This window comes from Zootoca vivipara, chromosome 2, assembly GCF_963506605.1.
Source record: "Zootoca vivipara chromosome 2, rZooViv1.1, whole genome shotgun sequence".
Lineage (NCBI taxonomy): Eukaryota > Metazoa > Chordata > Lepidosauria > Squamata > Lacertidae > Zootoca > Zootoca vivipara.
This window is the reverse complement of record NC_083277.1, coordinates 9,026,629-9,049,263: the sequence shown is the minus strand read 5'-3', so window position 1 is coordinate 9,049,263 and position 22,635 is coordinate 9,026,629. Positions and strand designations below refer to the sequence as shown.

The 22,635-nt window shown below is 48.8% G+C and overlaps 1 protein-coding gene across 1 annotated transcript; it reads right to left on the bottom strand.

Annotated features, from left to right (window-relative positions):
• Window positions 1-526: 526 nt before the first annotated feature.
• On the bottom strand, window positions 527-21,100 carry LOC118081359 (uncharacterized). Its single transcript, XM_060270924.1, has 8 exons — window positions 20,066-21,100; window positions 16,659-16,788; window positions 13,877-14,598; window positions 12,418-12,526; window positions 11,130-12,113; window positions 4,195-4,985; window positions 2,411-2,525; window positions 527-1,200 (listed from the first exon to the last, which is right to left on the bottom strand). Exons 1-8 carry the CDS (start codon window positions 21,083-21,085, stop codon window positions 539-541), a joined length of 4,533 nt encoding a protein of 1,510 aa, XP_060126907.1. The 5' UTR covers window positions 21,086-21,100; the 3' UTR covers window positions 527-538.
• Window positions 21,101-22,635: the final 1,535 nt, after the last annotated feature.

Below are 22,635 nucleotides of genomic sequence, written 5' to 3'. Positions count from 1 at the left end.
GCACACCTCTTCAGATGCCTTCAGCTTGCAGGCCCCTCCTGCCCCAGAACAAGGCATTTATTGCATGTTGCCGAGCAGAGAACCAGGCAGACACGGAGAGGGTCCCTTGGAGCTCACCGTAGACAGAAGGAGGGGTCTGACACAGAGGGCCAGGGAGTGAAGGGGGAGCTACAGGCCAGTCCAAGCAACTGCTTCATCAAGACAGGAGCAACCTTTAGAAGTCTCTGTGTGTTCTTAGTTCTGCTTTCCTTAACAAAGAAACTAACTGTAAGTTAGCCAGGGTTTCGCTCTTTTTCTCTGATCTGCAAACGACCTGCTCTCCTTGTCGACTCCCAGACATCCCCCCCTCTACCCGATCGATTGCTTTAGAAGGCAACAGAGGCTATGGGGGACCTCTTTTTTGCCACGGCCCTCACTCACAGAGATGCTCCTTTGTTGTCTTGTTATGTAGTCTGTAATCAGTTTTTGTTTAGTACAGACAAAACAACTCCCCAGTCCCCCCCAAAAAAACCCGCCCCACCCACAGCCCGCCAACCTCTCAGTGGTGGTGCTTGATGAAGTTGGAGTTGTCGCTGAAGCGCTTGCCACAGACAGAGCACTCGTAGGGCTTCTCTCCCGTGTGGATCCTCTTGTGGACGATGAAGTTGGAGTAGTCGTTGAAGCGCTTCCCGCAATCGGGGCACTTGTAGGGCTTCTCCCCCGTGTGGATCCTCTTGTGGCGGATGAGGCTGGAGCCCGTGTTGAAGCCCTTCCCACAGTAGGAGCACTTGTAGGGCTTCTCTCCGGTGTGCACTCGCTGGTGGATGAGGAAGGCGGCCCGGCTGACGAAGCTCTTCCCGCACTCAGAGCAGTTGTACCACCTCTCCCCCGAGTGGATCCTCTCGTGCGCGATCAGGTTGGAGCGCCGCCGAAAGACCTTCCCGCACACGTGGCAGGCATTATCCCTCTCGCCGGGGAGGAGGAGAGTCCCCGGCTGCATGGCGCTCTCGTCCAAGTCCTCGTACGTCCCCTGGGAGTTGATGAACTTCCCTGCTTCTCGCTCCAGGCAGATCCCGCCGTACAGCATCTCGGAAGGTTCCCCTGGACCGGGGCAGTGGGGAACGGTCTGTTCGACCCTTCCAGACAACATCCAACGTGGCTCCAGCTCTCCGGAAGCTTCCGGGTCATTCTTCTCCGGGCTGCACAACTTCTCGTCACCTGCTAGAAAGGGCAAAGGAATGGCGTTCATTAAGGACAGGGGTGGGGGACTGCCTGTAACCCTCCAAATTTTCATAGAAACAAAGAATCGTAGGAGTTGGAAGGGACCATGGGGGCCATCTAGTCCAACCCCCTGCAATGCAATAGTCTTTTGCCCAATGTGGGGCTTGAACCCATGACCTTGAGATAAAGAATCTGTCAAACACCAACTCCCATCAGCCCCCAGTGTGGCCAGTGGCTCTAGGATGAAGTCCTTTCAATATGTAAATAATGATGATGATGATAATAATAATAATAAATCCCCACACATAGAAGAGTAGCACACAGGGAAATGGACTCAATAGCATAGAGCAGGCCTCCCCAAACTTCGGCCCTCCAGATGTTTTGGACTACAGTTCCCATCTTCCCCGACCACTGGTCCTGTTAGCTAGGGATCATGGGAGTTGTAGGCCAAAACACCTGGAGGGCCGCAGTTTGGGGGTGCCTGGCATAGAGTATTGTATCAAGGAGCATTCAATTTTGCGGGGAAGAATGTTTGACCATGAAATGGGCTCCCTTGGGTTTTTAAACAGAGGTTGGCTGGTCCTCCGTCCGGGATTCTTCAGCTGTGATTCCTGCAATCCAAGGTTGGCCTGGATTACCCTTGGTGGATAAACTTTATGATTCCAAGCTTCCCTCTGCCGCATTCCATACACAAACAAATACATGCACACAGCCAGAAGTGGCACATGCCAGCATTAGGCTGCCCTACTCAAGAGAAAACAAGGGCAGCATTGAGCTATCAGGCTTGGCAGGACGTCTCCCAAAGGCCACAAGGGCGAAGAATCAGAGCAGGAGCACACACTGGGCACTGAGCCAAGGGGAGTTTTGGAAGAAGGCGTGAGGGCTCTGACAGGGTGCTAGGGTCCTCCTGCCTCCTTTCCAAATCCCAGTTAGCGCTTTCCCAGCTTTTGGCCTTGCACAGGGCACAATAGTACCCAAAGAAGACCCAAAGGTCCCAAGTTCAATCCCCAGCATTTCCAGGTAGGGCTGGAAGAGTTTTCCCTGCCCACCAAGCCACTGGCCATCAATGTTGACAATTCTGAGCCAGGTAGACCGATGGCAACTCCTGCCTCCCATGTCCCCAACAGCAGCCCAGTCATTGGGGTGCAAAGGAGGCCGTGACGATGTTCAGCTCGCCACCGAGCAACCACTACCCCTCAGAGATCCTTACGCAGCAAGGGGGCGTCTCCTTCGCTTTCCTCCTTCATCCCGCCAAGCAGCGGCCTCTGCCAGGTGTTCGGAGGAGCCTTCTCCGCAGAGTCTTCCTCCGCAAATGGGCGGATTGTCTGAAAACAGGGAAGAGGATCCCGTTCAGGGGAGACACAGTTGTCAAGGGGGCAGGAACAGTGGATGGATTCTACCCCCCTACCTTGCCAGCAGTGCACCAACAAAGGAGGAATCATGGTTGCAGGGGTTCACGCGCTACTGAACTCTCAAGCTGGATTACTGCAGCACATTCCCTATGGGGCTGCCCTCGTGTTGGAGCAAACACTTATCCAAACAAGGAATTAATCTACACTGGTGCCAGGGGCTGATCTGGATCGGAGGACTGGGGAATGCAATCGCAGGGAGAGGAGCTCCTAACAAAAAAAGGAAGGGGAATATCCCTGCCCCCCCTTCTCAGCATTTCCAGAAGCAGAGAAACAGGCAGAGACAGAAGCTGCACAGTTGAGAGAGGAGCTACCCAGCTTTGCGATAGTAGCTAAGCAACCAGAAGGGAGGGAGCAACTGGGTGATACATCAATCGAGAGTGGGGGGAGCTCCCTCCTCCTGAACTCGGAAGTCTGAGCGAGTCAGAGAACAAAGGAGGAGGGACATCCCATTTGTGCGCTTCTTGCTGTGGAAGTGGAGAGGAGTCAGAGTAGGCAACTGCTATCCTTGCAAAGAGTTGCCACTCTGTGCTCACAGCATGATACTGTAATAAAAAGACTATAAATCTACCAATGCTCATATTCTTATCGGTGAGTTACCAAGAAGGGACCTCCCGTACTTGACAACCAGTGAGTTATAACATTAGAATGTGTTCTAAAAATGTGACACCAGAGCAGTGATCTGTCACCAATGGGAAATTGCATTGGGATATAGAGAGAGGGGGGTTTAAAATAATAATAGTAATAATACCAGTACTATAATAATAGAATTTTCCATAATAATAATCCAATAATAGCGTTTTCCAGATCAGTGTAGCCAAGGAGTGCTTTCAAGCAAAAAAGTCAGGCCAGCAACCCACTAGATGCCTAGATGGAGTAGAGTCATGCCTCGACATCTGAAGGCTTCGACTTCCGAAGATTTCGACTTCCGAAATCGAAGCCTCTGGAAGTCCTCCCGGCGCGCACGTTCTGCACCTGCACAGAGCGCCGTGCATGGCGCATGCGCAGACGTGCAAAATCGTGCTTCGCGCATGCGCCGTAGTGGCGCTTCGGCAACCAAAAACCTCGGCTTATGAAGTCGACCGCGGAATGGATTGTCTTGTGGTACTAAGTCGAAGTACCACTGTAGTGGCAAAACTAGCAGCATCTAGCCTGCTATTCTGGGTAGCCTTCAATAATTCAAGTACATTGCTAGGGGAGGAGAAACCTAGGAAAAGAGGTTACAGCTCAAGGGGTAGAACATAGGCTCTCTGTGCAGACAGTCCCAGTATTAAGCCCTGGAATCTCAGGAGGGCTGGGAGACATCCCCGCCTGAACTCCTGGGGAGGCTCTGCCATCAATGTGGACAATGCGTAGCTAAAAAAACTAAGGCCTCACTTGGTGCAAGGCATATTTCATTTGAATCTAAATCAGCACTTTATAATATCCAGAATTGCAAGTCTTCCTCCTCCTCCTCTTGCCTTTGTTTTCCTTTTGAGTCCTTATCTCCCTTGTCTCCTTTAAACCCAAAGCGTGCCCATCCCCTCTTCCCCAGAAACCTCCTGTCCCCAGTGCCCTCCCCACCTCCAGGGCCAGCCACACTCACCTGCTGCTCTCCCACCCGCCCCTCGTCCTCCCGCCGCCTCAGCAGGAAATCTTCCGCCAGGATCACTGCCTGGGTACAGGTCTGGGGGCTGCACTCCCGGACCCAGCTCTGCATCTTCGTGGGCAGGATGGCCAGGAACTGCTCCAGGATGACCAGCTCCAGGATCTGCTCCTTGGTGTGCCTCTCCGGCTTCAGCCACTGGTGGCAAAGCCTCCGGAGGTGCCGGCAAGCTTCGCGGGGCCCTTCCGCTTCCTGGTAGCCGAACTGCCGGAAGAGGCGGCACTCTTCACGTGAGCTGGCAGCCTCCTGGGCCTTCCTGCAGTCCGGCTTGTCTTTGGCCAGGAGGCCCCTCTCGGCCTGGGAGGCTCCTCCGCTCCGACGAGGCAGGGTTTGGGGGTCTGGCTCCCACCTAGGCCGCCGGCTGGTGGCAGCCATTCCATCAAAAGGGGGCAGGGAAGTCTGCGCACTGTTTCTTGGGAGTTGTGGGCTGCCCCCGTCCGCCTGGGGGGACTCCAAGGCCTTCAGGAACTCCTGCAGCTGAGATTCCCACCGCTGCTGCAGGCCTTTGCGGGGCTCCCGGATCACTTCCTCAGGGGCAGTTCTTTCCCAGAAATCCCGGATGCTCTCCGCACGGATGACACAAGGGCCCCTCCCTCCGCCTTTCCCCGCCTCGGGCCCCGCGGGGTTCTGCTCCCCCACCCTCTTCTCTCGCTCGGCCTGCTGAAGACCTGGCGCCGACGTATCTCTGGACTCCGCAGCCATTTCCACCCCCACCCCACCCTCAGTCGATTCTGTCGGTCAGCCCTGGAAGCACCACCAAGTCCTGAACTCTCAAAGCAAGGAAATTGTGTGCAGGGGGAAGCAAATGCCGAACAGGCCTGGCCCCTGAAACAGAAAAACCAGAGGCCAGAATCAGAGAAAGGGTGTTAGACAAGCACGGGCAGCCTTTTCTACCCAATAGCCAGGTTCCCTCAGAGGTCATCCTTTGTGGGTTGCAGGTGGTCAGTGGTCAGAGCTGGGACTGATGTTGGGCAAGCCAGAGGCAAATAATGTTATAGATCATTTAATCTGGAATAAAAACTGCCCAGCTTCCGATTCTTCCCATGGCCAGCTCAGATTAGAATTCACAGGTCTGCTCAGGAGTAAGCCCGATTGGGTGTGCTGGGAATCTTAGAAAAGCACATCAATGCCTTTTTTAAAAAAAAGTTCAACAGAAAAAAGCTACTGTTCTGGAGAATTTAAGAGCGCAACTGCAACAAGAGTCTGGATCAGGCTGATGGCCCATCTATTCCAGCATCCTGTTCCCACAGTGGCCAACCAGATGCCTGTTTGAAACCTGCAAGCAGCAGGATCCAAGCAAACAGGACCCACGGTACAAACCTGCTTTATCCCGAGTCAGACCGTTGGTCCATCTAGCTCAGTGTTGTCAAAACTTGCCAGCAGCAGCTCTCTATGATATTCCCAACCCTACCCGAAGATAATCGGGGTTTGAAGCTGGGAACCTTCTCCATGCAAATCAGATGCCTTTCCCTGCTGTAACTGGTCTATTTTCAAACCAGGAAATCAGCCCCACTGCCAAGCTCCTCTTACCTCCACGTTCGGAGGTAGTGCGTGCCTCTGAATGCCAGTTGCTGGGTATCACAAGTGGGGGAGAGCAGTGCTGTCGCACTCGAGTCCCGCTTCTGGGCTTCTCTATGGGGATTCTGGTTAGCCCCCACGAGCACAGGATGGGCCCTTTGGCCTGATCTTACGTTCCTGCGCTACGTTACCTCCACTGTTTCTCCTGGTGTGTTCGAGAGCCATACCCTGAACCTGCCAGCGTCCACATCTTGTACCCCCTGGCCAGGGTCCTTCCGAGCCCTCCTGCAACCCCACTGCAAATGTGCCCACATCCTCATTTACGCGCAGCGCCCAGAACTTACCAGCAGCATCTGCACGTGGGACGTTTGAGGGCTTTTATATTAATTAATTTGCTTATTGCCTTGATCAAACAGCACAGAGGGAGAAAAGTGCACCACCTTCTGCAAATCAGGCAGTTGTTAAAAGGCAGAGGAGCAGGAGCTAAAGGGAGAAGTTGGCAACCCTCTTAGCTTGGAAAGTAGCCCCCTCCCTCTGCTCCCTTGGGCTTCCTGCCCATTTCCCACCTCCCACCCTGGATCCCTCCCCTCACAATTGCCCCCCCCAAGAGGATCACTTACCCCCTCCACCCCACTCCAACTCACCTGATATCCCCCTCCCAGGAACAAGCACGGAAGGATCTGGGAAATTCAAAGGCCACTTAGCCACGGTGGGCGGGGCAGGAAGTGACCGCCACTGTTTACATCCCGCCCTCCGGCCACAACATCCGGTCCGCTCTAGGAAACCAAAGCGCGCCTCTTGTTCGTTTTAACCCCTTAGAAAGCGAATAATTCAATTAAATGAAATACAAAGCGGGGTTTGCTACCCATGGCTGAAATACATTCTTCCTGGAATTGTGAGCTGCGAGAGAGAACCACGCAGGGCCTCTTTTTGGGGTGTATAGGAAGCCTGCTTGTGCCGGTGAGAATCCTTGTCCGCCTAACCCAGTGCTGCCTGCTCTGGCTGGCAGCAACCCTCCAGGGTGTCAGGCGGAGAAGGGAAGGTGAAATATACTCGGAGTCGAGAGTGAATTTCATGCTCTTTATTCAGCTCATATTCATCAAGGAGAAGAAGAGAAGACGAATGGCTCTTTTCCCAAAACCATCTGCTTATATACATTATTTACACAATGGGCCTTGCGTGATTGGCTACTTCAGGGCTACACCTGTGGGCCAATTATATTGTGGATTGACTTCTGCCTGCAGCCTGATTGGCTGCTCCTACAGGCCAATCAGGTAGCAGATTCACTTCTGCCAGCCGCCTGATTGGCTGCTCCAGCAGGCCAATCAGGTTGCGGATTCACTTCCACCTGGAGTTGGATTGGGTAGCTCCCGCTGATTCTGAATCCTATTGTTCTAGGATTCAGCTCAGTACATAACAGAAGGGCTGGGGGCCATAGGCATAGCTGCCAAGTTATCCCTTTTTTACAGGGATTTTCCCTTATGCTGAATAGGCTTCCTCGCGAGAAAAGGGAAAACTTGGCAGCTATGGCCATAGGGCGGGAGAAAAGCCTTGCTTCTGGGGCTTCCCCCGGGCATTTGGTCGGTCCCTGTGAGAATCAGATGCTGGACCGGCTGGGTTGCCTTTGGCCTGATCCAAGGGGCTGTTAACGGGGCTCTTCGTAAGCCTTTTCCATGCTCCCCCTTCTGATATTTCAATTTGATTGATTGATTGAATTCATACACTGCCCTTCATCCGAAGATCTCAGGGCGGTTCACAGCATAAAAATATAAAAATGATGCCCTTCTTAAACAATTGCACTGTGAGTCCGAAATGGCTGGAGGTCTCTGGTGTAGCAACCTCCTTCCCATTCATCTGTCTCCTGTTGGCTGCGATCACTGTCATTTATATAAAGGGCAAAGGACCTGTGGTCCTCAAGATATTATTGGACTCCCCTTTCCCATCATCCCTGAGTTCTCCAACATCTGGAGGACCACAGGTTCACCATGCCTCAGGGGCAAGCCACAGCTACAGCATCCTGGCTAAGTTCAAACGCTACTTTCCCACGGTGGGCGGAACAGGAAATGACCTCACGGGTTGCTCGCAGCCAGCCTCCCCTCCTCGCCTAAAAAAAATCTAGCCCCTCTGGGCATCGATTCGTTAGCTTTAACTCCTTCGTGCATCTGATCACCTTACGGTAGCTTCAATATGAGGGCGTAAACCTCCAAGGACCAGTCTGGGAAATCCTTGCTTTATAGAATTATATCTAGCTCCCCTATGGGGAAAGGTGCTTTTTAATTATTAGAGGCTTTTTAATTTATTTCTTAAATTTAAATTTATTTTTAATTTAATTTGGGACTTTTTAATTAGAGAAAAGGCAAGAAAGGTGGTAAAAAAATGACTTGTCAGGTGGAAAAAGGGGGTGCAGACCCACCCCATACATTTAAACAATGCACTTTGAAAGCATGTTGCTGCCCTCAAAGGACCCTGGGAACTGGAGTTTGCTAAGGGTGCTGGAAATTGTAGCTCTGCTAGGGCGAAGCTACAGTTCCCAGGATTGTTGGGGAGTGGGAGCTGTGTACTTTAAAGGTGCATTGGGTGTGCTTTAACAGTACGGCATGGATCCACTAACAAAAGGAGGGACTTCTTCACGCAGGGCATAAACTGTGGAACTCACAGCCACAAGATAATAATAATAATAATAATAATAATAATAATAATAATAATAATAATAATAATATCAATGATAATTTCTTATTTATATCCCGCTTGTCTGACTGGGTTCCCCAGCCACTTTGGGTGGCTCCCAACAGACTCTTAAAAGCACAATAAAACATCAAACATTAAAAACTTCCCTAAACAGGACTGCCTTCAGATGTCTTCTAAAAGTCAGATAGTTGTTTATTTCCTTGACATCTGATGGGAGGGTGTTCCACAGGGCAGGCGCCACTACCGAGAAGGCCCTCTTGAAAGGAGGTTAAACAAATTCATGGAGGGTAAGGCTATCAACGGATACAAAACCGGACAGCTAGATTCTTCTTCCACTGTCAGAGGCTGTACATGACTTTGAATACAAGGTCCTGCTCGTGGGGGTGGGGTGGCAGCTTCCCATTGAGGCATCTGGTTGTCCACAGGATGTTGGACTAGACAGGCCATCGGTATGCACCTCTGCAGGGAAGAGGATTGGGACAAACTCTCTCTCTTTAGTTGACCCTTGGGGTCACGTCCAACTCTATGATTCTATGAAAACTAGAACTGTAGTTGGCTCTGCCTGTCACTGGCTCTCTGGCTCCACCTACTGTTGGTCTTCCTGCCATCTGCCCTACCAGTCCCAATGAGCACCAGTCCCCAAAAATTCTGGGGACTGTACCGTAGTTTTCCCTTCACAGAGCTACAATTCCCAGCCCCCTTAATAAAAGGCAGAAAACCAGGATTCTCTGCAGGAAATCATGTGTGCTTTAAATGTGCATTTGGTGTGAATCTGCCCAAACGTTTGGAGGGGGGCCACAGGAGGTTTCTCATCTCTGCTATAAAAATTACAAGGCAGCTGCGAAAGTCCTGAGGAAAACCATCTTTATTTTTTACAACCTATTTGGAAAAACTACTGTAAACAATTGCACACAATGGTAGGATTGACAGAAAACCTGTAGTAAAAATTTGAACAATGGAATGATAAAATCATTATATTTTGCTTGTATATATAAAATAGAAAATGCAAAAATAAAATATATAAAAAAAGGAAAACCACCTTTCTTTTTTAAAATGGAGGACCATGCAAAATGAAGATTTGGTGCCAATCGACACCCGAGCAGCAGGGCCTGCTTTGTGTTGTGAGGAAAGAGTGTCTTCAGGAAAAGCTAAGTCTGCCACAAAACCTTAACTGAACAGAGAGCAGTGTGCAGAATGACAGCTGGAATCTGTTTGCCTCAAAAGACATCCCCAAGAACCTTCAGTTCCACTAAACATGTCAGAAAACTGAGTTCTGTAAGAGGGCCTCCAGTCTCATTGTGAGTGAATTCTGCACCGTTTTTTTTTTCATTTTGTATTTTTATGTTGTAAACCACCTTGTGATCTTCGGATGAGGGGTGGTATATAAATCAAATAAATAAATGAAGCAAATCATGCTTCAAACTAGGCAGGGCAAAGGAAGTCAGTGACTGAGTGGAAGTTTCAATATTCTCCTTTAAAGCATTTGCAATCCTAGGGGCATTGGATTTTATCAGAGCAATTCTGGGTTTTTTGCAGGGGCAGTACGGGCAGTTACATCATTTCCCTTATCTGAGTCTTGTTCCCTCTGCCACATGAAACTGCTCTTAAACTCACAGCAGGAGAAGGAGAAGGAAAACCCACAGAAGGGAAGTAATAGTACCACTGTATTCCGCTCTGGTCAGACCTCACCTGGAGTCCTGTGTCCAGTTCTGGGCACCACAGTTCAAGGAGGATACTGACAAGCTGGAATGTGTCCAGAAGAGGGCAACCAAAATGGTCAAAGGCCTGGAAACAATGCCTTATGAGGAACGGCTTAGGGAGCTGGGTATGTTTAGCCTGGAGAAGAGAAGGTTAAGGGGTGATATGATAGCTATGTTCAAATATATAAAAGGATGTCATATAGAAGAGGGTGAAAAGTTGTTTTCTGCTGCTCTAGAGAAGCGGACACGGAGCAATGGATTCAAGCTACGAGAAAGATTCCACCTAAACATTAGGAAGAACTTCCTGACAGTAAGAGCTGTTCAACAGTAGAATTTGCTGCCAAGGAGTGTGGTGGAGTCTCCTTCTTTGAAGGTCTTTAAGCGGAGGCTTGACAGCCATCTGTCAGGAATGCTTTGATGGTGTTTCCTGCTTGGCAGGGGGTTGGACTGGATGGCCCTTGTGGTCTCTTCCAACTCTATGATTCTATGATTCTAAGTTGCATTGAGTCTTGTTGCAGCTTTGGAGGAGAGAGGCCTCTTTGTAGTATTGTACTAATAGCTGTTGCTTGGATGAAGTTAAGGCTGCCACCCTTACAAGGCAGTAAATAATACTGGAGGGACTAGCTTATATAATTTATATTGCAATTTATAATTTTTTTGTACCTCACTAGGTCATGATAAAATTAAAGTCAAGGAGTTTCACAAGTAAAAAGCCAAAGGGGGGGGGGGAGCATGTAAGACCAAGGTTTGCTGTGGCTCGTTTCTGTCCCCATAAAGTATGGTTTACCATAAAGTAAGTGTCCAAATAACTGTTAGCAAAACTAGCAGGGTGAAATCAGAATCTGCAAAAAAAGACTATGAGCACCCTTTTCGTTTTCCAAAATGCTTCATCATCTTTATTTTATTTACCTTTTTTATTTGTCACTTTCCAAACAACCCTCTGATGCAGATTATGATATTATTTTCATTTTTCAGAAGGGGCATTGCTGAGGCTCAGAGACAGAGGCTCTCCCCAGCTCACAGAATTGGTCCATGGCAGTGGGGGCTTGTCCCCCAAGCGGGGTCTCTTATCTGCCCCCAAGACGGAGACGGTGTTTCCCCCAGCTTCCAAACACTTCAGGGTCTTGTCCCCGTTATGGATCCTCTCGTGTCGAATGAGGGTCGACTGGTGACTGAAGCTCTTCCCACACTCTGAGCATTTGTAGGGCTTTTCGCCCGTGTGAGTCCGGTTGTGCGCGATCAGAGATGACCGGTCGCTGAAGCTCTTCCCGCAGTCGGCGCAGGAGTATGGCTTCTCCCCCGTGTGGGTCCTCTTGTGGGTCGTCAGGGTGGAGCGGTCGCTGAAGCTCTTCCCACAGTAGGGGCACTTGTAGGGCTTCTCCCCGGTGTGGATCCTCTCGTGCTTGACCAGGTGGGGCCTCTGGCTGAAGCTTTTCCCGCAGTCCGAGCACTTGTAGGGCTTCTCCCCGGTGTGAGTCCTCTCGTGCAAGATCAAGTGCGACCGCTGGCTGAAGCTTTTCCCGCAGTCCGAGCACTTGTACGGCTTCTCCCCGGTGTGGATTCTCTGATGAGTGATGAGGACGTTCCTGCGGCAAAAGGTTTTCCAACAAACCGAACATTTGTACTGGGACTCTCCTGTCAGTGTCCTCTCGTGCACTATGAGATCGGACCCCAGCCTGAGGACTTGCCCCAAGTGAACCCCTGTGTTTTCCCGCCCACCTTTCAGGGCGGCTGCCTGTGGCATGATGCTGTCATCAAGGTCCTCGTACCCACCCTCAGAATTAATGAATTTCCCGCCTTGTGCTTCTGGTTTGTTTCCTTGCAGGCTCTCAGAGTCCTCCGCTTGACCAGCGATGTTCTGCTCTTCTTCCCTTGACAACGCTACGAACGGCTCCAGTTCCTCAGGATTGCCCGACCGATTCCTCTCCTTCCGACGTGTCCCCGCAGAACATGCTAGAGTGGGGGGGAAATAATCCAGGCATTATTATCCTCTGCTAACAGAGAAAGTGGGCGAAAATCAGGCTCAAGACAGGAAGGAAGTGTATGGTGCAGCCAATCGGAAGCCGCACCTTGGTTTTCGAACCGTTTCTGGAGTCAAACGGACTTCCGGAATGGATTAAATTCGAGAACCAGGGTATGGTTGTATCCCTTTCTCCCAGCGAGCCGCTGCAGCTTCAACATTCCCTTTTGCGATTTCAGAGCCCCACATTAAAAAAAATAAAAAAGAAGTAAAGGAAATAAAAAACAAAAGCCTTACCAAGCAAGGTGGCATCTCTGTCAGTCTCTTGCTTGATCTCCCTGAAGTGAGGCGTCGGCCAGGTATCTGGTGGAGCCCGTTCCATCTCAGGGAAGGCCCGTACCGCCTCCTTGAACAGCACATAAGACAGAAACAGTGAGGGTCTCACTTTTAAAAAAAATATATACCAGCACTCAGATTGTTGTGTTGCCTACCTATCCTCTTATTTCAGGACCATTGTGTTGAAAACTAGCCTGCTTAACCGGCCTACTTTTATTTCGGATAAAAAGTGGCTGCAGGCCCTCCGATCACATCTGCGTTCCAGATTGGAGGACCCGCAGCTCGCTTTTCCTCCAAACGAAAAGCGGATGCCATGTTTCTGTTGACAATCAGCCCTGCCCTCTGCCCAACAAGAATCCTTGTTTCTCAATTTGATTCTTTTAGATAGTTTTGTATGTTTTTGTGGAATTTTATGCATTGTGACTTGCTGTTGTTTTTATTGATTATAGTTTAGTAATTCTTTACTGCAATTGATAAGCGTAAACTGTTTAATTATTATTTGCTGGTATTTAATTTTACTATTATATTCTGAATATGAGTTGTTTATTTTAAAGTAACTGTGACTTTTTGTGTTGGATCAGCTCGTTATGCTGAGGACACTGAGATCCAGCGCCAAGGGCCTTCTGGCGGTTCCCTCACTGCAAGAAGCAAAGCTACAGGGAACCAAGCAGAGGGCCTTCTTGGTAGTGGCACCCGCCCTGTGGAACGCCCTTCCATCGGAGGTCAAGGAGATAAACAACTACAGTACCTGACATTTAGAAAACACTTAAAGGCAGCCCTGTTTAGGGAAGTTTTTACTCTGTGATATTTTAATGTATTTTGGTATTTGTTGGGAGCCGCCCAGAGTGGCGGGGGAAACCCAGACAGATGGGTGGGGTATTAATAATATAATATGTGTGTGATCTTTTCTGTCTATTTTGTTGTTTCTTCAGCTTGTAAGCTGCCTTGTGTATAGCAATAAAGAAAGGTGGTATACAAACTAAAAGTGAAAATGAAATGAAATCCTGGCTAGTTCCCCCTAAAGGTTACCCACAATTAACCCTTTTTGCAGTTGAGTTCACTCTCTTAATCAATGCAAACTTTCCTGGGACCGACTGCTACACCACTCTGGGTATTGCAGCTCTATGCAGACAGTCTCCTAACAACACTCAGCACTCTAAATAAACTACAGTTCTCAGGAATGTGGGGGGAAAGCCGTGACTGTTTAAAGCAGCACAACAGGGCTTTAAATGTATAGAGCGGCCTTACAAAGCCACTGGAACTAACCATATTAGGGCTCTAGCTCAGAGCATCTGTGTTGCATGCAGGAGATGGGAATGTCCTCTGCTTGAAACCCTGCAGAGCCCTTGCCCATCCGTGTAGACAATACTGACCTGGGTCTGACTCGGTATGGGCCATTTATTACGTTAAATCCTCTCACCTTCCCTCCGAGTCTCTCGTCCTCCTGCTGCCTCAATAGGAACTCCTCTGCCAGGGCAACGACTTGGGAGCAGGTCTCCGGGCGACATTCCTTGACCCAGCTCTGCATCTCCGAGGGCAGGACGGCCAGGAACTGCTCCAGGATCACCAGCTCCAAGATCTGCTCCTTGGTGTGTCTCTCTGGCTTCAGCCACCGGTGGCAAAGCACCCGGAGCCGGGTGCAAGTCTCTCGAGGCCCCTCCTGGTAGCTGAACTGCCGGAAGTTTTGCCGCGGTGCATCAGAAGCAGCTTCTTCCTCCTTCACTTTCCCAATCTCTCTCTCCTCTTTGGCTTCTCTTCCGGGATGTGGCAGGAAAGGGACCTGGCGTGGCCTGGCGTCACCTGGAGACAGGCCAACTTGGGCCTCATCCCGCAACGCCAATGTCCTCTGGCGCGGGTTTCTCCCGTCGGAGTGGGAAGACTCCATCGTTCTGAGGAACTCCTGCAGCTGGGTCTCCCATGGCTGCTGCAGCCCCTTCTGTGGCTCCTGCTTAACGTGGCCCGACACGTTTCTCTCCCAGAATTCCCCCATACTCCCATCCTGCACGGCACGAGAGTCTTTCCCGAGGCCTTTTCCCACTTCGGCTGGGTCCGGCTCCTCCACTTTCATCCTCTGCTTTAGCACAGCACCGGGCGGTAGGCTCAAGGCCAGTGTATCTCCTGGCTCGGTGGCCATTTTCCTTTTTCAAGCCAATGGCGGGCGAAGCTCAAGCTGCGGCTAGCCAGTCCCACAAGAAGGTTTTGCTGCAAAAGGCGGGGAGAAAAAGAATCCAGGTGCTTCACAGGAAAGAAAGATTTTTCATCCTCTTAAGCCACAAAGAATCAGATGTGAGGGAACTTTGGTTCTCCAGATGCTCCTGAACTACAACTCCCCCCCATCAACGTTTTCTGGGGTTGATGGGAGTTGTGGTGCAGCAACATCTGGAGAGACGAAGTTCCTTCTCCTGTCGTGCACAAAGGCATGTGGAGGGTGGAATCGGAAGCCTAATAAATTAGATCTGCCTGTGCACTTCTGCTTCATAGCTCCTCATAATAAGATTCTGCCTGCTGGATCAGGTCAAGGGCCTATCTAGTCCAGCATCCTGTGACTGACCAGAGGCCCCAATGGAAAACTGCCGCAGGACCAGAGCACCAAAGCACTCTCACCTCCTGTGGTTTCAGAAGTAACTGGTATTCAGAAGCATTTCTGCCTCCAGCCGTGGAGGCAGAGCACAGCCTTTACGGCTAGTAGTAGCACAGATAGATTTCTAGATTTTGAATTATGGTGCTGGAGGAGACTCTTGAGAGTCCCATGGACTGCAAGAAGATCAAACCTATCCATTCTGAAGGAAATCAGCCTCGAGTGCTCACTGGAAGGACAGATCCTGAAGCTGAGGCTCCAGTACTTTGGCCACCTCATGAGAAGAGAAGACTCCCTGGAAAAGACCTTGATGTTGGGAAAGATGGAGGGCACTAGGAGAAGGGGGCGGCAGAGGACGAGATGGTTGGACAGTGTTCTCGAAGCTACGAACATGAGTTTGACCAAACTGTGGGAGGCAGTGGAAGACAGGAGTGCCTGGCGTGCTCTGGTCCATGGGGTCACGAAGAGTCGGACACGATAAAACGACTAAACAACAACAACAACAACAATAATTTTTTTATTATTTGTACTTTAATTATTTTTATTTATTATCAAAATTCTAATCATTTATTTGGCTTATTATAGCTATAATTTATTATTATCATTATTTATTGTATTATTATTATTATTATTATTCATTATCCTATACTGGAATTATTGTTATAATTTAATATCATCATTGTTTATTTGTACTTTTATTATTTTTAGTTATTATCAAAATCTCCCTCATTTTATTTATGATCAAAATCTTGCTTGTCATTTTTTTGGGCTTATTATAGCTATAATTTATTATCATCATTATTTATTGAAATAAATGATGATGATGATGATGATGATGATGATGTATTGGAACTATCTTAATCATTTATAGAATTTCTCAGCTATCCTTCACAGCACGCTCCCGGTGTGGGTTACAAAAATAGAAAAGTGCAGGATTAAAATTCTGTTAAAACAATGTACAATTACAAGAACAGGGTGAATCCCAGAAACACACCTCTCAGGTGCGAAAGTGCAAGGGAAAAGAGGTGCATTGAAAGCTATGCAACGAAGGTGGCAGGTGCCTTACCTTAAACCTCGCCTTTTCGTTTAATATTAGCACACAAAAATATGCAAAGAAAATACACCTAACAATGCAAGCCAACTTAGAACAAAACACAATATTTTTAATCACTTATCATCATCGTATACTATGTAAGTCACAGTGTTCCATTTATGTATATTTCATTGGGGGGGTTGTTGGGGGCTGGCTGCAAATGGGGACCAGGCTCTTGTACCTTTAATTAATTGTGCAAAAGAGGTTCTTTCACCGGGTGCAGCTTAGCAGGACATGCCCTCTTTTGCACACAGAATTATTATTAAAGGTGCAAAAAGCTCTGCAGTCTTTGCAGCAGGTCACCCTGATATATTCAGAACCAGCAAAAGCTGGGAAGGAAGAAAACTTAAAAGGCGAGGCCCACTGACAAGATCATCCCTTCCTATTAGGTATACTGTACTAAGATTAGGAACCTTGTGTTTAGATGGGAAGCTACACTGAACAATGCACTAGTCCTCAAGGAACTGCGGTGGGGGGGGGGGAGAGAACAGGCTTGGAAAGAGAAGCTCCCGTGCATTTGCATGCACTCACCTGATCCCTTTTGCAAGGCTTTCTTCCGCCCCTTCTCCTCCTTCGATTTCGCCTTGGCCGCGCCTGGGAAATTCAAACTCCGCTTGGGTTTCCCACAGCGGAATAAGGAGGAAATGATCACAGAGGTGCCCTCGCCAAAAATTCACAGAGTACAGAGAGAAAAGGGAAGAGTGACACATCTCATGGTGCGAATGGCAAATTCCCGGGTTCACATTGGAGAAACCATTAAAAAAAAAAAACAGTGCCAACGATCTGTTTATAGATATCTATGGAGAGATGCAGGATTTTACCGCGGTTTCCCAGCAGGTAACAGAAAAGTAACAATGGAAAAAGGATCGATAACTCCACTCTTTTTTGGTGCATAAAATTCAAGGTCGTGAGGTTTTTTTAAAAAGCATAAGCCTGACTTTGCAAATGATCCCAATGCAAATTTAGCCTATTATCCCTCAGATGGGCGGGGTATAAGAAATAAATAATTATTATTATACTATTACAGGTTGTTGCATAGCTGTCATGTTTTCCCTTTTCTCGTGAGGAAGCCTATTCAGCATAAGGGAATTTCCCTTTAAAAAAAGGGAGAACTTGACAGCTATGGGTTGTTGGGCGGGGTGCTCTAGCTTACAGCAACCCTGCAGTGTAGTCCGATGTTAACGTTGCAGGTTGGGGTCCAGGCTGAGACAGACTCGCAGAATTATAAAACTGTAGACTTGGTTGGGACCCAATCGGTCATCTAGTCCAACCCCCTGCAATGGGCGGTTAATTGCAACAGCAACCCTGCAATATAGGAGCATCGTTAGCATATCCCTTTTCCAGGCTGGAGGTGGGGCTGGAGCTGAGTTGCTACTACGCAAAAGCCTTGCAGTGTAGTCCAGTGCTGCAATGACCCCCGCATCTCATTCTCAGCCACGAGAGACCCAAGATTTCCGCACGCAACAACCCTGCAATGTAGTTTGGTTTCAGGTCGGGAGGGAGCTCAGGCTGGGGCTGGTTTGGATCTGGAGCCAAAAACCATCTCCCCTTCGAGCTGCGGCAAAGGCCATTTAAACTGCCCTCCCTCCTTCCCCCTACCCAGTCCAAATCCAGCTCTCGGCTGCACACAGAAGCTTTGTGCTTCTTCTCAATGCAGAGTTTGCTCCGCTGTCGTTGAAACCCTAAAGAATGCGAGTCGCGTGAAATATTAAGCGGCACCGCCGGGTTAACCAGTGGAACTCACTGCCACTGTCTTAGATGCGCTGAAAAGGGGATTAGACCAATTGACGGAGGAGAAGGCTTTCAACGGCCACTGTTAATGATAATTATATACTGTATGCTACTTCTTCAGGATCAGAAATGGTACCAGTGGCTGAGGATCAGAAGTGGTGGAGCACTCTTAGGGTCACGTGCTGCCTTCGAGCTTCCCAAAGGCTGACCACTGTTGGAAACTGGGTATGTACTAAGGAGGCCTTTATTCTCATCCAGCAATGCTCTTATTATTACATGCAAACGAGGCCCATCTATGCTGCTGTGGGTTGTCTTGAGGAAGGGGGGGGCTTTAACCAATAAAATATTGGCTGGGCTGGGCAGTGTTTTTTTGGGGGGGAGTGTGGCCCACCTAGAAGTTGTTGGGACTCCAATCTCACATCACTCAGCATGACCAATGGGCGGGGGTGATGGAAGTTGCAGTCCAGCAAAAGCTGTAAGGTTATAGGTTTCCCCTCCATCTTCGAAACCAGAAACGCAGGCTGTGTCACTCTTTACTTTTTTGAAAGAAAATATCTACGGTACAGGCTCTCCCACAAATCATTGGTGGCCAGACATTACATAGAAAGCCGCTATTGGCTCATAGAGATAGAAAAGGGTTGAGTCACAAACTGTCCCATCGGCTTCCGGTTTGGGAGCTCCATTCATTTGATCACTGTTTAAAGTGATCAAAGCCCCGAGCGCCTTCTGAAAGAAAATATAATGTAGGGGCATAGGAAGCTTCCTTCTACAAGAGTCCAAATGGCTCAGTACTGCAGCAGCTCTCCAGCAGCTCTCCAGCAGCTCTCTCAGACTGGAGGATCTCTATCAGCCAGGGATTGAATCTGGGACGCAGGCAGATACTCCGCCCCTTAGCTATGATCTGCCGCCCCCCCCCACCCCAGAAAGTGCTTGCTATTGGTTGAGTGGTGCACAATTTTTTTCCTGCAATTTAATGTCTGGTCTCTTATTTTGATGCATTCTCTGATGATTTCAGGTGCAAGTTTACTCGGAAGTAGGTCTCACTGTCTACAATGCATCCTACTTTCTAGGCAGATGTATGGGGTGGGGCTTGCAGTTCAATCCTATCATACTTGTCTACTCAGAAGCAAGTTCATTAAATTCAGTGGGGCTTGCTCCCAGGTAAGTAAGTGTAGGATTGCAGCCAGTGGGAGAGTAAGCCCCGCAGAAATGAGTGAGACTTGCTTCCAAGCAGATCTGAGATAAATATTACTACAGGAAGCAAAGTCCCCCTTAAAAAAATGAGTCTATTTTTTGCCCTCCCAGCCTGCCCTTTGGGTAATAAAAGCGCCCATTCAGTACAAGGTTGTGTGGTGTAGCATTCAAACCCTAACTCGGCCAGGTAGTGAGTGAACTTGGGGCAATCAGCCTAACTTTCCTTACAGGATTATTTTGAGGATAAAACAAGGAGAGAGAACCAGTGTGCCACCTTGAATTCCTCGGAGGCTTATCGTTGTAATAATACCAATCCATTCTTTTAATAAATACTACTTAACATTTGTATAGTGCTTTCAAGTGCTCAAAAGTGCTTTACACCCGTCTAGTTGTAATCCTTCACAACAACCCTGTAAGGCAAGCCAGCATGATTCTGACCCAGTCTGCAAGGGATATGCCTGGAGATTCCAGGGATTGAACCTGTAGCCCTCTGAGGAACATCCCACAAAGTTCCAGCCCTCTGGAATTTTCTGGCTGATTTTCATCCTCCTCTTGCAATTTCTCACTGACATAAGGGGCACTGGGGTTAAACAAGTATTCTTTAAAATGGACAGAAAATGTATCCCAAATGAAGGGATAGTTATTGTAATAAGGGACAACCGGGGCAGAGTGCTGCCACAGCACAAACTGGATCAGCACTGGCTGCAGAATTCTGCTTCCTGCAACTCTCCACTTGCTTTCTTTTAAAATAATAATTCAGGTTTCTAGTCCTTATGAGTGCAAGTATGTGCATGAAAAGTTGGGGCAATGCATGTTGAAGCATCAAAAGGCAAAGGAGATGCCGAACAGGATTGCTTCAGGTCAGCACACATTTGTGTGTGTGTGTGTGCATGCTTAAGTGGAAAAAATGGAATATGCAAAATAAGAGCAATGGCATGCAGATTTTGCAAAATTTGCATAACACACATGTTGCAGAACTCAGCTTAAGGTGAAAAAAGCAGTGTTGTTTATTTATTTAAACACGGAGTGCCCACAGACAGTCCTGGGACCAACCCAACGGTTTGCGACTCCTGTGTCGCGTGGCTTCTTTCGTGCCTCGTACAGTCGGCAGCATGAGCAAAGCTTTTCTCGCAGTGCGAGCACCGATGCGCTTTCTGCCGCGTGTGGGTCTTCTTATGCTCGCTGAGACTTGACCCGGCGCCGAAGCTCTTCCCGCACTCCAGGCACATGTAGGGCTTCTCCCCCGTGTGCCTCCTCTGATGAGTGACGAGGTCCGTCCTCCTGCTGAACTCCTTCCCGCAGACGGAGCATCTGTAGGGCTTCACTCCCATGTGGGTCCTCTCGTGGTTGGTGAGCTGCGATCGCTGGCAGAAGCTCTTCCCACACTCCCCACACTTGTAGGGCTTCTCCCCCGTGTGGATCCTCTCGTGCTTCATGCACGTGGAGCTCTGGCTGAAGCTCTTCCCACAGTGCGAGCACCGGTACGGCTTTTCCCCGGTGTGGGTCCTCTTGTGCGTGTTCAGGTTAGACCTGTCGCTGAAGCTCCTCCCGCACTCGGCACACATGTAGGGCTTCTCCCCCGTGTGGACTCTCTCGTGCGACATGAGGTGCGGCTGCCGGCTGAAGCTCTTCCCGCAGTCGGGGCACTTGTACGGCTTCTCCCCCGTGTGCATCTTTTTGTGGGTGATGAGGCGGGATTGGTAGCTAAAGCTTCGCCCGCAGTCCAGGCACTCGTACGGCTTCTCTCCGGTGTGAATCCTCTTGTGGGCGAGCAATTCAGCCCTCCACCGAAAGGCCTTCCCGCACTCTGGGCATGTCTTTTCTCTCCCGCCTTTGGTGAGCTTCTCTTGTACCTGTGTGTTGCCGCACGGCTCATAGAAGTGCTGGTAACAAACAATGGGTGCTGCCTCTCTTTCCGTATTCGAGTGGCCCCCTTGCCGGCTCACCAAAACTTTGCCCTGATCCGGACGCTGGGGAACGTTTGGCTCAACGTTCCCCGGCAGGACCCAGTACGGATGGAGATCCCCGGCCATTTCTGGGTGGTCAGTCTCTTCCTCCCAGCGCCTCTTGCCACCTGCTTGGACAAAAATAAACCCCAAAGGTGAGCACTCTCCTGCTCCGGGGAGAAAAAGGGGGCTACAGGGCACAGAAACTGAGTCAGGGCACTGGTCCAAATAGCTCAGTGTTAACTGCAATGACTGGCAGCTGCTCTCCAGGGATGGAGTTGGGGGACATTTCCAGCCCTACCTCGAGATGCTGAGGATTAAACCTGGGACAAAGCAGATGGTGTGCTACTGAGCTAGGCGGGGTATTATTATTATTATTATTATTATTATTATTATTATTATTATTAAATGAAAGCTCAGGGTCTAGGGCACCACAGTGACAACCCCTGTTTTATGGTATTTGTTCAGGACCTGCTAAAAATATTACTAAAGTTAATTCATGTACCAAAAATGGATTAAGGTGTGGAATAAATACAAACATAAATTAAGTCCAGGGTCTTTTCACTTTTGACGAAAGCTTTTTGCAACAAGGAAATGCAAAGAATTGGGGAATTTAATTAGGGGATTCAATTAAGACATAGTCTGACATTATCGGCAATATGGGACAGACCCAACCTCCATTTCCCCAATATTTACACGCTAGGCTTGTAGTCTTCACTTTGACTGCAAGGGATGGGCACCAACAGAATAGGATTCACTGACTATGAAGGGAACAAACAAAAAAGGATTAAGCAAAATAGACGAAAATATTCTAGATACAGTGGAACCTTGGAAGCCGAACACCTGTAAACTCAAATGTTTCGGCTCCTGAACGATCAAAAACCAAAGTGATTGTTCCAGTTTTCGAATTATTTTCCGAAGCCGAGTGGCTGGCGTGGCTCCCGCGGCTTCTGATTGGCGGCAGGATGTTCCTGCAGCCAATCGGAAGCCGCGCCTTGGAAGTCGAACGGACTTCCGGAACGGATTCCGTTCAACTTCCAAGGTACAACTGTATACATCTAACACATAATTCTTAGCAGCATAGTTGGGAAAGGGATTTGGGGCAGGGAATTTCGTTGGAACGATGACAGCACATTGTCAACCAGGGGCAATGCCTGCCTTCCAAACAGACACTATTATTACTCAAGCGATTTTTCTTTGCATAAATAAATTGATTTTTATTTACTTTCTAACATTTTTATCCCATTCTCCCTCCAAAGAGGTTGAGAGACAGCATGCAAGGCCCCTCCCCATTTCATTTTCACAACAACCCTGTGAAGTAGGAGAGAGAGCGAGACCAGGCCCCATGCAGAGGGCTTCATGCGTGAATGAGAACTGAACCTCAGGCCTCCTGAAGCTATGTACCATTTCATTTGTTAATTTCCGCATTTATATAGTCACCCCATGACAAGAGGTCCCTGGGAGAAGAAAAAGCACATTTAAAATACAATATCAAACAACAAAAACTCCTAACAAGTTAATTAAAAAGCTGAAACACAATTAAGAAGCACCGATTAAAACTCAGTTTATAACTGAGAGGCCCAGACTATAAAAGGTCAGTTATTTAAAGGGCCCAATAGGTAGCACCAGGCAAATTA